The sequence below is a fragment of the Phragmites australis genome, chromosome 4, assembly GCF_958298935.1.
Source record: "Phragmites australis chromosome 4, lpPhrAust1.1, whole genome shotgun sequence".
NCBI classification, from domain to species: domain Eukaryota; kingdom Viridiplantae; phylum Streptophyta; class Magnoliopsida; order Poales; family Poaceae; genus Phragmites; species Phragmites australis.
In genome coordinates, this window is record NC_084924.1 from 15388135 (window position 1) to 15402342 (window position 14208).

A 14208-nucleotide genomic window follows, 5' to 3' on the forward strand; every position below is an offset into this window, starting at 1 on the left:
TTTAATTTTGAGTGCATCCCAAAACGTCAGTTTTCCAGGTGGCATTTGCCACCCCCGGCCAGGTCAATCAGGCCTCCTACATTTAATAACAGCCTTCAGAAAATGAGCATATATTTATAGAAATGCTTAATCGTCCTGTTTCATCCTAACCCATTTCCCCGTTAAACTTAGCCTCTATACCGAAACCTTATCATCAGTTCATCAAAGTTTCTTGTTTTGAAGGATCGAAGGTTAACGGATCATGAATTCATCTTGTTGACCATGGACACTGAGGTCCTCCAGCCGCTGGAGCCGTCGTCGCCGCCCCCGCGCACCGCCGTCCGGTCCCGGCCGTCGAGCTGGAGCAGCAGCGGGAGCAGCTGCGGCGTCGAGTACACGAGCCTCCGCGACGTGCTAGCCGAGGCGGGGCCCGGCAGCGGGAGCGGCGGCGGCGGCAGCTTCGGTGACGCCGGCGCGCACGTGATCGACTTTGACGCGTCCAACATCAACATCCGCAACCAGCTACTGAAGCACGCCGCGTCGGCGTACCTCCAGTCCGCCATCGTCGTCCCGCCGAGGGAACGGCGCTGCCTCAGCAGGCCCTGGCGGAGGCTTCTGCAGCGCTGCCGGTGTCGCATCCTGTTGCGGCCGTGCGGGTGCGCGTGGCCATGGCCGGGATGCCGCGCCGGAGATCCCGCGCACCGCTGCGCCGCGTCCGTGGCCGGCTCGGCGCGCCGCCTCGCCGCCATCCTCTCCCGCTGCGTCGCTTGCATGTGGACGTAGCACGTCGTGCACATGAATCCGTGGAAAGCGCGCGCGTTGCCATCATTGATTGGACGTGCATGCTTGAATTATACCTGATAAAATATGATTGCACAAATGGATTATTAGATTGATGGAGGAGGCCAAATCAAGTTTTTGATGGTGTCCATGCGTTTGATCATTGATTAGGACTGATTAACATAACGAATAAATAGATTAGGACTGATTCATCTGTTATTTCTGATCTATGTATCCTTAGATCGTATCAGATCAATGTTGGCAACACTCTAGAAGGGAATTGTTTAGAATTGGTTTGTTTCAAAAGTATTTTTTGAAAGGATACTTAGTATCCTCGTAGCGTAACGGAATCCTAACAACCATACCCTGTCCAATGAATTGAATTTTAATCCTTATACCCGTAGCCAAAAAACAATTTCAATTTACCGCAACACATGACGATTCAGGTGTTGTGTGTGCATAAGAGTTTTAAGAACGTAAAGCTATATTTCATTCGAGCATTTTGCAGTGTCTGACCCTATTTTTGTTCAATTTGCACCTCGTATTAATCCCTAGATCAATAACTGATACACGCATCTTTAACATAATGATATCACAACCATATATCATTTATATTACATTACCGTAATAAGTGTCTTAAATAGTCTTACAATTCATAGTTCATTACATAAATGGCTAGCATGACTGAACACAAGATAGAAACACAATTGAACAATAGATAGATAGGTCCAATGCCTACATGCAACTTGGGTGTGGAGGTAACCCTAGTCTTCTTATTTTCTTCGTTGTTGGTGAAGTCACACTCAGGTTTCTCATCTAAAAATTAATGAAACAATGGTGAATACTTTAAGTACTTAGCAAGTCCGAATACTACTTCAAAAGGGTTGATAGATACTTAAAGGATTATTCAAGGATAAGGCTATCGGGTTTAATTTTAGCGGAAAGCTAGTTATTCATGCAAAGGTTGGTTTTGCAAAGAAAGTGTTTAAAGTATTTCATAAACCAAGGCAATTGTCAATATTAAGGGTTGCTGGCCCTTGGGAGATACATCCATCATGTCAATTCCCATGTTTTATAGCTGGCAGACTCTTAAGTCCTCTCCAGCTCACAACACATAGTCGGGGCTTCCAAAATACGGGCACCTAGCCCACTCATACGCTAATGAGGTACGCACGTCATGAGACTAACCATTGTGTGACCAAAGCTTCGCGCGTCCATGGCCATGGACACAGCTATCTGGATAGGTTTTACACTCTGTAGAGATTGTACACTTTATCCACAAGATATTTTTAGCCTGCAACCATGACCAATAACGGAGCAGCATAACGAGGTCCCCCACCCACCCAGCATCGCCAAAATATTCACCCACGGGACACTAAACTAGGACTTCCTGATTAACATGGCTCACTAACTTTAGAGTCTCCAACCAGATCACGGGACTTCACATAGATTGTTCGAGTCTTCTCCTGGCTCTCGTTGCCACTAACGGGCTTCAAGCGGGTATCGAACTACGCTAGTGGGTTGTGGGTCCAAGACCTTCCCATAAAAAGACATGTGGTTGCACACGGGTTGCTTAGCACGAAGACACTATGATTCAATATATAAGTGGCCAAGACAAGTGTCTTCCATCAAGAACACCACAAAGGTAAACCTTGCTCATAAGGTAGTCTCACCTTTGTAGGGTATCTTACTCACCCCCGCCAAAATAGGTTTTGGTTTTATTAACTCCATACATTTTAACTCACACACAACACATTTCACATATTTTGCAAAAGCATGATTAAAGTGATCAATTATCATGATTCATTCTTGAAGAGTATAAGCCCAAAGCATGCTAGAACTCAATGCAATCATCTAAAAAAATCAAAGCATAGTTGATGTTCGGGAGGGACCTTCTAGGGTTTCAAGATGAATAGGTAATTCAACAACAATATGTGGCATAAACAAGATAGGTCATAGCTATTCAATCATTTAAATTAATTAAAGTAAGCATGCATACTTATAGCATTTTGAAAGCATGCTCTACTAGGTTATGCTTATAAAACATAGGATAAATATGGTTAACTAAGTTAGGACCTGCCTTCTTAGAAGTCTTCTTCTACTCCTTCCTCGTAGTCTAGGTACATAGGTTCCTCCTCAAACGCTTCCTTGTCTAATGTTCGTGTTGGAGCAAGAGATCGTCTTACCCTAGCAAGTACGACGAGAGTTTCTTCTAAGGAGAAGACTCAAGCTTAGAGACGAAGTTTGAGAGGAAGGAACACCATAAATGTATTGATAGTAGAAAAATGGATCGGTCTGGGGGGAGTATCACAGCGTGATTTAGTGTTTGGACACCTCTATGTCCTGTGTGTTGCCTTGAGCGTTCTTCTTTTGACCTCCTCCCTTCCCAGATGACCATGACCCCCTATTTATAGGGTGGTACGTAGCTTAGTGTACAAGTTATTACGATGTACAAATATCTAGGACCTGAACGAATTACCGGACCTTATCTTGGATACCCACTTTCTATCCTACATAGAAGATAAATATTTACCGTGGTAACTATTGTGGTGCCTTTCCCCTGAGGGGTGAGCCGATCGCCAATTGCGGCCCGACGCCGCTCTACCGGGGGTGTCAAGATGACTTTCATCGCACAAGGGTGTCAGGATAAGCACCATTTGCACCAGCATTAATCGCCCGTCACTCCGCGTCAGGTCGGCTGCAGGGGAGTGTCCTTTCTTTTCTGATATTATCTCCGGAGATCGGTTGCATCTTTAGGCTCAGAAGGTCGTACGGGCACCAGAAGGGTGGCCCGAAGGGGTCTGCAGCCTTCGGGGGCCAGGCCTTCTACTGAGGGTCCAGAGGCTGAAGGCTCTGGAGGGACTTGCTGTAGCTTCGAGTCTTCGGGTAACACTTTGAGAAAAATTGGCTAGAACACTAGTTCGGAGGATGTCCGGAAGGTCCGAAAGCATCAGGACCCGGAGACTCTGGCTAAAAAAAAAACTTTGGCTAACCGAGAGTCTTCCTCGGAGTCTCACTCGGAGACTCTGGGACACTAACAGCATCCGGAGTATCCGGACTAACTCGAAGACTTCGGGCTCAGACTTTAAAGAGAAACCGAGACTCCGCGACTCTCTCTCGGAGTCTCACTCGGAGATTCCGGAACACTTGCATAGTTTCAGAGTGTCCGGGCTAACCCGGAGACTCCGGGCTCATAATTAAAGCCAAACCGAGAGCTCTTCTCGGAGTCTCACTCGGAGACTCCGGGACACCTAACAGAATCTGGAGTTTCCAGACCAACCCAGAGACTTCGGGCTCAGACAACTCTGCCCTTTTTCCCGGTGTTCGTGAGTGATGGTGTCTCTCAAAATTAGTTTCACAAAATACTTTGAGCACTGAGACACTACCAAGACTAAAAAAACATTCCTCTTTATAGTACGACATTCCTAAACTCAAATTCAAAATTAAAAAGAATTGAACTCTATAAGTTTCTTCATGCCGCTTCTCCTTTCTTTTTAAGGGACATTGACTTCTTTTAACCTTTTTCAATAGAACTAAAACATATTCATAAACTTGATAAATCCATTAGTCCCTTAATCGTTTTTCATCAATTAGCCAAAACCCACAAGGGGCCTAGATGCACTTTCAGGGCCCACTTCCATGACTCGGGCTAGCTAGCTCCTGGTACAAAAGGGTTTTTGGCCTTTTTATATTTGTTTAAATCAGAAAAAGAGAAATAGAATTATTGTTACAGTGTAAATTGGCTGAAAACTTGTAAAAAACATAGAAAATTTAATATAGCTCCAAAAATGATAAAACCAATTTTGTTAGCTTTTTTTACGGTTAGTTTTATCCTGCTGGTCCTGAAGATGGCCAAGAGTAGAGATCGAATGTCTGAGTTAGTCCCGGTGGTTCCTTATGGGCAATGGTGTCACTAGTCTTTTCTTTTATTAATATCTTTCTACTGCGTTATGAAACCTCTTATCTAAGTAGAAACTGGAACATGGAGCAAGGTCTGTAATAAAAGTTAAAACGTTTGTACTATGTTCATATCTTGTGATAAAACTATGTTATAAACGATATATGATGTGGCATTGGGCTTTGTTGAGCATATATCGGGACTACCGAAATTACTTCTGTTTTAATCGACTTCATTGTCGATTAAGCCGAGTGTAATTTGGATGGGTCTGACAGCGTGGTATCAGAGCTAAGGTGGATAGAGTTAATCATAGCTTAATTGAGCCAAGGATGATAGAGTTAACCATAGCTTAGTTAGTAAGTGGGTTAATTAAAATTTAACAACTTCACTAATCGAAGCTAAAATTTGAAATTTAGTCTGATTGCCCTATTTTATTTCTTCTCTATCCTAAAGTTATTCTCGTCTTATTGCTTCACCCTTAATTTGGAAAAATCTTGATATGTGACTCACATTTTCTTTCATGGGCTAAGTATGGTTATATTCCTAAGGAGTATGGCTCCCGTATTCAGAAAATTAGGTCGATAAGGGAAACTAGTCGAATGTTTAAATCCGTTATCTTATACCTCTAAATATAACTTATTCATAAACTTATCGATATGTGAGTGACGCGTAGTTTAGAGTCATGATCATTCTCATATCTCATTGTGCATACATACATAACTATCAAGTTAGAATGATTCTTCCACTTGCTGATATGGCACCTGTCACCAATAAGGGTTATCACTCGTCACTAATGAGTTTTTCTGGCATAGTGTCGGTATCTAGTTGTGCTCCTAAATCTTAGGGTGTGTTTGGTTGGTTGACGAAGTTGAATGGGATAGGATCATCTTGGATAAACAGAATGGTCCTAGATGATATGGTACAAGTAAGTTGTTTGGTTAGTTATATGGGATGATACGAGAATGTGTTTGGCTGGATGTATGGGATGATACGGAACATGTTTAGTTGCTTAAAAAACTATTTTTTAGAAATAATAAATTTTATATTTGTAATTATCAACAAACTATGCTAATTAGTATTAATCATAACTTAAGTTATCAATAATCATCACTAAACATCCACAATAATGATTAGTTATGGTTAATAATATCTAATTGTAACTAATGTTTAACTAAAAACCCTTAATAACCACTTATAGTCACTAATCATCACAAGTATGGAGTCTTTCAGTTGATTTTACCACATGACTTGGTAGAGTATCTTTTAAGTATATTTTAAAAATTTGAATCATCTTATCATGAGCGAAATAGTACGATTCAACGAATCAAACATCTAGACCTACTCAGATCTCACATAACGGTACAACCAACTAAGCATGCCATTAGTATCCGCTCCTAAGCCAATCCTTCCTGTGAGCCCGAGTTTCAAAGCATCACGCCCTTGGATCATGGCCCTCAAAATTTAAGCTGGCCTGCTGCCCAAAGCCGCCTCCACGGTATTACAGTTTGGGAAAATAGATCGCCTTCAGCACTCGTGCACTCAAAGTTTGCGGATGAGTTCAATGTCGCGAGAACCAATACCTCCCATGTACTTGGGTTTGGGTCTGGTGATCGTGTCTCAGGCTACCCAACTGATATTTCGCTTCCCCACAGATCATCAATAGCTGCTGTGACCTGTGACCTGCTGCATTACAATAATCATCAATAGCTTCTTGAATCTGATCTAGATGAAGCCTTGAAAAAAAAAGCAAACTGTCATTGAAAGGCCCTCTGCTGGCAGTAGGAATAGGTACGGTCAAATTGGGTGGCCTTGTCGTATTCCTCTTGAAGCGGAAAAAGTGCTCAATCTCGAACCATTGGAAAGAGATGAGGAAGAAACCGAGGTGATGCACTTCATAATCCGATTGACCCAAGAAACCCACCTCGTAAAAGTGGCAAATCCTGAATTTTCTCAAGAAACACTAAACCCGGCCCCGCAAAACAAATTGGCTTCCCATTTTTACACCACTTGCCAAGGATGCATGTAAAAGCCCAAATATTTCCATCGAATTGGGCTGGATGAGATTATGTCGCGGCACGTGCTAAGTAGATTACGAGGACGACTTTAGATTGTGCCTGCATGGGCCGGTCCAATTTTTGCTGGTGTGGGCTGACCACGATAATATGAATGAAATATATTATTGTTTTACCTTGAATGGAATATATAAATACACCGGCCACACCTGTTCCAGGCTTCACGGCCGTCCGTCCAGCTTCGTGATTCGTGCGAGGTGGGAAAAGGAATTCATTTTTTGGAAATCAAAATCTGGGAATACGGTGGGGCCTGCGTATCCGAATAAAACTACAAACCTGCAGATCTTGTGTCTTAAGCCCCGCGACCAGATGTAATCTTCAAGCCATGATCTTATGAACAAATAAATTTTCCATCACTTGTGGTTGCAATCTGTTAGTTGATAGTTTTTACAAGTGAGGATTTGGTGTACCAGCAAAAGATATAACTGAAAAATCCAATTCGTTGTGTTTAACCCGACGGTCAACAGGTTTGGGTTTTAGTTTTTGTTTATTATTTTGGTTTGGATTGTATCAAGGCTGGCAGGTTTCGAGTTTGGTATAGTTTAGCTCTACTGGATATGCCTATCGCCATCCATATCGTGGCTGCTACGAAAGCGGGGCGGCCAGCTGCAATTAGGGATGTATCGGTGTATAGAATATAGGATCACTTGTTCTATGGTCCCATAGCTGATAAATTCAGCTAGCAAAATATTTTTTTCCGGACCAAGGTCCTATCGCATGATCAATCTGTGCTCATGTGATCATTTTGTGTTTTCATGATCAGGATTCTTACCATAGAAGAAAATTTCACAACCAGTATTCGATAGTCGTAAGGTAAGTACTCACCAAACCAGTCTATTCTCATTAACCAAACTAGTATATTCTCATTAAGTGTTTTTCACTCAAGTATCTTTCTTTCTCTATGCACTCCTCGCTGGCAGACAGGTCGTGATCAGTACAGATATGTCATGCCCCGTAGCGTTAAATGCTACGAGACGGGCTCATAGGCTGGCAGACTACTTCACAGCTGTGCATGCGAGACCAGTGATGGGACAGGGCAGGTTGGCTGACCGGAGTGACGTGAGCATGGAGGTGTTCAACGGATGGGACATGCTCGATAGTATCTTCATAGCAAAAGGGGCTTACTTGTAAGTTTTCCTTCTCTCTAGTATATAAAGAGAAGAGAACGCAGTTTGTAAGGGGGATCAGTTCTGAAACACTGATAACTAAATACACAGGATGTAGGACAATTATTCTTCTGGTGGTTTGAACCTGAATAACCCATGTGTTCTTAAGTTCATAGCATACGCACCCCACAAGCGGTGTTCACGTGACCCTCGACCGATGCACCCTGGAATCATTATCAGGGATTAACCCTCGACAGTTAACGCGCCAGGTAGGAGGCGTGTTTTTACGTTTCAGTGAGTATTGGAGATTAGATTAGGCTACTCATGGCTGGATCCACAGTAACCGCTGAGTCCCGTTTCGAGGACCCCAGTCCCGTGGGGAATTAGTCATGGGATATGACCCAAATGAGCCCGGTGTGCTCCAGAGTTTAGACATCGGATCAGAATCGAAGGTCTCAAAATTCAAAAAAGACCATGCAACAGAGAATGGCATAGGCCTCAATTTCCCAGGTGCTTGCAATGAGCTCTAGGCCGTATGCCCCAGGGGTGCTAGCCTCGGTAACTATGGCACTGCCTGGAGATGCGCCCATCGCATCGGGATGAACCGCCCACCAACCTGTATGATCCACCAAAGTGCCCTCCGTAACGTGAACTAGAGCCATCAGCCACACGAGATTCCCAACCAGGTAAAAGGATGTTCAAAAACTGATTGAATGTGTTTTTTCCCTGTTCAGGGTCATCTTGTGGACATGAAATAGGGTCTTTCGCTCTTTAAGTTCTGATAGAAAGAACAATCACTATCGGCGGATACCAAGAACAGGGGTAGCCTCCTAGGATCTCAACAGGTGACCCATTTTCTCCTCCTGTAATGATCACTCCTCGACTAGACGAGAAGTCGTTGCCCTATTTTGCATCTATCCCCATAGGTCGTGGGAGCGTTACTGGTCGTCGAGCGGCGGGTGCTTTTTGCAACCAGAGACGAACTGGCATAGGACCACACTTGTTGGTAGGTCGTTCACGTTGATTGGACTAGGAGATAGAGCGATCTCGACCCCATCGGCCAGCGACACATTCACATACATATTTTAATTAAATTTTGAGGCCACCAAATAATGTTACGGAGTATGAGGGTCTCTTATCTAGAATACGAGCAGCCTCGACATGAGGGGTAAAACACCCACTAGCGATGAGGGGCTCGCTACTGGCTGTGAGCCGAGTGTGAAGGGTTTCCTATGCTTAGACCAGATGATGGCAACATACCTCTTCGAAGTGAGAAAGCTAGATTGATGCTTCGTCAATTTCGAAGTCAAGCACGTCCCTCGCAAGGACGACTTCCTAGCTGATGGGTTGGCCCGTCTAACCTCTTCTCGTGCATTGTCCCGGTTAGAGTCTTTGAAAAAAGATTCACACAACTACTTACCGCGATCTCGGGCCAACGTGGAAGGGATTCTTCGTTTAGAAATGGAGCACCAAAGGCAACACCTTTAGAGGCAACGTCTCCTTCTGTGTCATTGACCTCAAGTGGCCATCATATGCTCATCCTACTCGATTCAGGTACAACCTGGATGGATCAGATCTTGGACTACCTTCAGAATCGAGCAGCCTCTGACGATGATGTGTCAACAGAAAAGGTCATATGGTAGGACCACAAGTACTCCTAGGTAGAGGGACGCCTCTACCGCCAAAGGAGCAACAGCCTTTTACTGAAATACATCACTTAGGAAGAGGGAGCATAGCGTTCCCCAACATCCTCGGAGGCATATGTGGTGGCCACACTTCATACCACACTCAGGTCAGGAGGGCATTTCGGTAAGGATTCTATTGGCGCAAAACCCTCCAGGATGCTTGCGAGCTAGTGAAACGGTGCGGGTCATGTCTGAACCATGGCTGACATACCAAACTACTAGCCCAGGCACAACAAATTATACCACTCTCTTGTCGTGTCACTGGTTGGGGGCTTGTTATCATGGGATCATTCCCTAAAAACCCTAGACGATATTGAATTCATGTTTGGGCCAGTCGGCAAGTCCATTAAGGGGATTGAGGCCAAGCCTGTGAGGAAATTCACCGTCACAACAGCGATTAGGTTCAAATGAGTTGTGGTAGTGTGAATTGGTCATCCAAACCGCATAATTATGACAAACTGGACTCACCGCGTCAATCGGAGAGGGCATTCCGGTAAGTTTTCTCAAATTCGAAAACCAGACTCTATTTTGCAGGATAACCCAGGTACGAACGATCTCACCAAATTGCAAGTTTTTCCAATTTGTAGGTTTGACCGCCTGGTCGGTAGTTGTCCGGCTAACCAGACGGTCAGGGGCTAGGACTTTAATGATCTGTAGTTTATTTTTGTGCAGCATGCAGATTTTTGTTCTTCCCGATGGATTATATTATCGGGGTGAGAGCTAGAATGCTACTCGCACACTGTCAAGGGTATCAACATCCGAGGGATCACGAGCACGAGGCAACAAGCCTTGGATCGAGTCGAGTGTCGATCGCCCTCGAAGGGCTTGTCGTGCTAAGGGAGATCTTAAGCGATGGGAACCTTACCAACGAGCACTTAGAACCCACTCGCCAACTAAACACAAGGAATGTTTACATTAAAGCAGGTCATCGTGTTACAAGTAACCGCTAGGGTATTGCCCGAGGGCTGTTTCTAACAAAATTATTTAGTATCCCTAGGCGCTAAAGATGACCCCCAGCGGGTAACTGAACGTTCCAAAGGAGGGAGTGAGCCGCATGCAAAAAAGTGTCTGTGAGAGCGCGGAGTTCCTCCGTGGTCCTTTGAACCCCGCCAAAGCTGGCAGCGACTACCGAGGCAAGGTCCAAATTGGGGATATGGTCACGAATACATAAAAGGGCAAGGCAGGCGTTGGTGACACCGACCTTGAAAAGGTGGTCACCGACGATCTCGCAAAGCCTCTGCTCAAGATCGTCGGCCTCCTCGAAGGCTGCATAAAACCAGTTGATGTGACCGGTCATGGTGTCTACAGGAGTGGGGCGAACCTGAACACCGGCGAACCGCAGTAGCTAGTCAAAGGGTGTAAAGGCCCGACTGAGGTGGTCATAGAAGTATTCACATCACTGGTCGCTCTCTCTTGTCATCCGCTCTAGGTCTCTCTACACTGCGAGCAGCTCCTCCTGACAAGCTGACCAAGAAAACAGGTCGCGAACCTCGCAAGGGTCAGCTGATTGAGTCTCACTTGGATAGCCTAGGACTACACGTGACCAAGTGATGGTAGGACCAACGCACCTCGAAGGTCACCCTGTAGGTTCTCTCGCTCTACCGCAAATCCCGGCTCACACTCGGCCACCAATTCCCAAATAGGGTGGTCAATGGAATCTTCGATAAGTGTTGTCAAGGTTTAGATGCAAGCAGGGGGGCCAGCCAATTTTGATCGTGTCACTTCCAACCTGCACTGGTCATGGGCATTGTCGATAGGTTTGGTCGGGGGCTCGGAGCAGAGGGAGGTTCGGTCACTTCAGGACTTCTACGACCATGGCGGCAACAACAAAACTCATTAGAGAAATTAAAATGTTTCATCCAAATATAATACAGAACCTAAGTTAAAGTTTGGTATTTATTCCTCGGCAGTCTCCACTCGAAATATGGATCTCATAAAATCCACTGCCCCTTGGCACTCCTCTTGCAGTCTCTCCTCAGCCACAGGTCCAGCAACCACAACCCCCTCCCAAATGAGGTCGAGGTTGAAGTTAGGATCACGGCCGCGGTAGCACCGGAGGACGTACCCCACCGCATCCCCTACCGCTTGCGCCACATCCTCGACACCCTTCGCAGCCAGAATGCCCGGGAGCTCAGAAAACTTCTCCAAGAGAACCCTGGTAGTGTAGGCCCAGGCCTCGGCTGTGCGCTGGTCCTTTGGCTCATAATCTCCAGCCTGGGACTCCCCAAGGGCTTCTTTAGTGCCTTAAAAGCTTCTCAGAGAATGCTACGTGTGGTGCTCTCGTCCTCCTTAAGATGGGCATGGTCAGTGGCAAGCGCGATTTTTTCTCATTGGAGCTCATCACACTCCTATTGTAGCGAGAGCAGCACCTCTAATTCTTTGGCCATCTACCTCTCTAGTGCAGCGCACCAGCTGGCAGTCGCTTCCTTTTTCCAATCAGCTTACGGATGGAGGTCCGGAGGCTTGTGGCCAGGGAGAGTAGATAGGAGGTTGGGACGAGCTCCACGATCGGCTCAACAGGTGTAGGAGCCACGATCATTGCCCCTGGGCCAAAGCTGTTATAGGCTGGGGGATCAAAACTTGTGGCTGAGGTACTGGTGGAGGAGTTACAACCAAGGCCGTGGGCGGCATTGAGGACCTGCAGGACAACATGTTTACAAAATTAGGAAAAGAAAGAAATCTCGAAGTATCTACGCCTAACTGGAGAACTCACCACGACGGTGGAGTGTTGAGGATGAGCCTAAACCTCGTAAAGACGCTGAGTCGGCTAGTCAGGGAGGACAGTATGATGGTTGAGCCGTCAGTACTCAGCGTCCCACGAGTACGTTTGGACGTCTCCGCGGTAGACAGATCATCAGCCAGTCTCTTCCCCTCGAGGATGGGTGCTTGGACAGTGGTAGCCTGACCGCTCCCGAACTGGTCGGAGCGAGATGGTCGGGGCATGCCTAGTCGGAGCCAAGCTGGTCAAGGCGCGCCTAGTTGGAGCGGGTCTGGCGGGGTGAGTTTGGTTAGAGCAATGCTGGTTGGCCCTCTCTTGATCGGTGTCGCTTGCAGGACCACCGTCCGCGGTCGCTACCCGACTCTAGGGGATTTGCTCACATCCTCAACCAGCTGGGCCGACATCGCGGCTGGATAGAAGGCTGGCTGGGTCAGTGCTGGTCGACGGAGAGGGCATACTGGTAGAAACATCAATTTTTTGGGCTGTCATCGTTATCTCATCGATTATTGGATGCAAAACATCAACCTCGGGGAGAACTTGAGAAGACGCAAACCATGAAACACGGACCCAGGCGAAGGCTTGAAGATGGAAGTTCTGAGAAAAGGCTAAACATACCAATCTAATTCTAGCCCTCTCCAACGAGAGGAGGTCGCACAATGCAGAAGTGTCTTTTGGCAGGCCATCCTTCCTCAGGGCTGCCGCCATGAGAAATTTGACCCATGACTCAACGGCCTCGCCTGAGAGGTCTATATAAGAGGGATACTTAGCACACCATAAGAATAAACAAAGAACGCCATGGAAGCAGTTGCAGTATTACCTAAAGAGCTCTCCATAGTGGCATTGTCGCTCCCGTTATACATATATGCCAGATGTGCTCTTTTCTACATGGGGCACACTCGGCGCTTGATGAAGTCATGAGTGACATCTGATCCTGTTAGAGTAGCATTCGCAAGGGTCTTGACCTGGGCCGCGAGGCTCAACTGCTCCGGAGTGGTCGCAATAGAGCTCACCCAGCTATCGAGGACCTGTGTCGGTCTGTTGGCACACAAATGTTGTCGAGCAAATCCTGTCTTGAGGTAGAACCATTCTTTCCTCTAGCCTGACCATGATGACTTAAGGCCCATCTCAAGGTAGGAGCTCACGGTACTATCGCAGAGGCGAAACCCGTAGCTCCCAGTGGCCGGCCTAGTCTGCAAATGGGCCGTGTAAAAATACCTGAAGAGATCGAGGCATGGCTCGACCCCGATGAAGTTTTCGCACATGTGAGCGTGCTCAGCATGATGATGGAATTGAGATTGAGGTGGAGGTGGCAGATGTCGTAGAAGGTGATGACGGTGGTGAAGAATTCAGGAAAGGATGGCACGAGGTAGGCCAAAAAGAAAGAGGCGAACATCACGATCTCCCTCTTGCGAGGAGTAGGCACTTCCTCCCCCGGGCAGTCTCCCAAAGAGAGGCAGCGAGGGAGCAGACGGTTGTTGTACATCTGCTACAGCTTTGCCGCATGCACTTGGATCTTTATCAGTGCACGATGCCATCTGGGACAATGGGGGTGGCTGCTGGCACACGGGTGGAGATGGGGACTATGTGCTCTAACCGCTAGGGCATGGGAGCTACTGGAGATGGCAAAAGGATTCGTGGGCAAGCTTAGGCTTTCCAATCTATCAGATCAACACGATATCCCCAACCGACACGCGAAGCCCAGCCGTCTCAAAATTTGAAAGGCCGCGCGGGAGGGGCTAAAAAAATTCCCTCTGGTTAGATAGAAGTTATTGTCTCTCTCTCTCTCTCTCCCATGATGTCTCTCTCTCTCCCATGACTTCTCTCTCTCTCCATCTCCCTCTCTCTCTCTCTCTCTGGAAGTTTAAAACCTCTCCTTGGGATGTGGTTTTGCAGGCCCACCATGAAAGTGGACTGCGCTGATGGACCACTCCCGGGGTGAACTCGTGTTGACCTGGGGCCCAGGTGGCAC

General features: G+C 46.5%; 1 protein-coding gene across 1 annotated transcript; it reads left to right on the forward strand.

Moving 5' to 3' along the window:
* The first annotated feature begins 227 nt into the window (after nt 1-227).
* On the forward strand, nt 228-945 carry LOC133914235 (uncharacterized). The gene has a single exon (XM_062357365.1). The coding sequence runs from the start codon at nt 262-264 to the stop codon at nt 760-762; it is 501 nt and encodes a 166-aa protein (XP_062213349.1). The 5' UTR covers nt 228-261; the 3' UTR covers nt 763-945.
* The last annotated feature ends 13263 nt before the right edge of the window (nt 946-14208 follow it).

Coding starts and splice junctions, on each gene's coding strand:
- LOC133914235 (XM_062357365.1), top strand. CDS start 262: ATGGACACTGAGGTCCTCCAGCCGCTGGAGCCGTCGTCGCCGCCCCCG.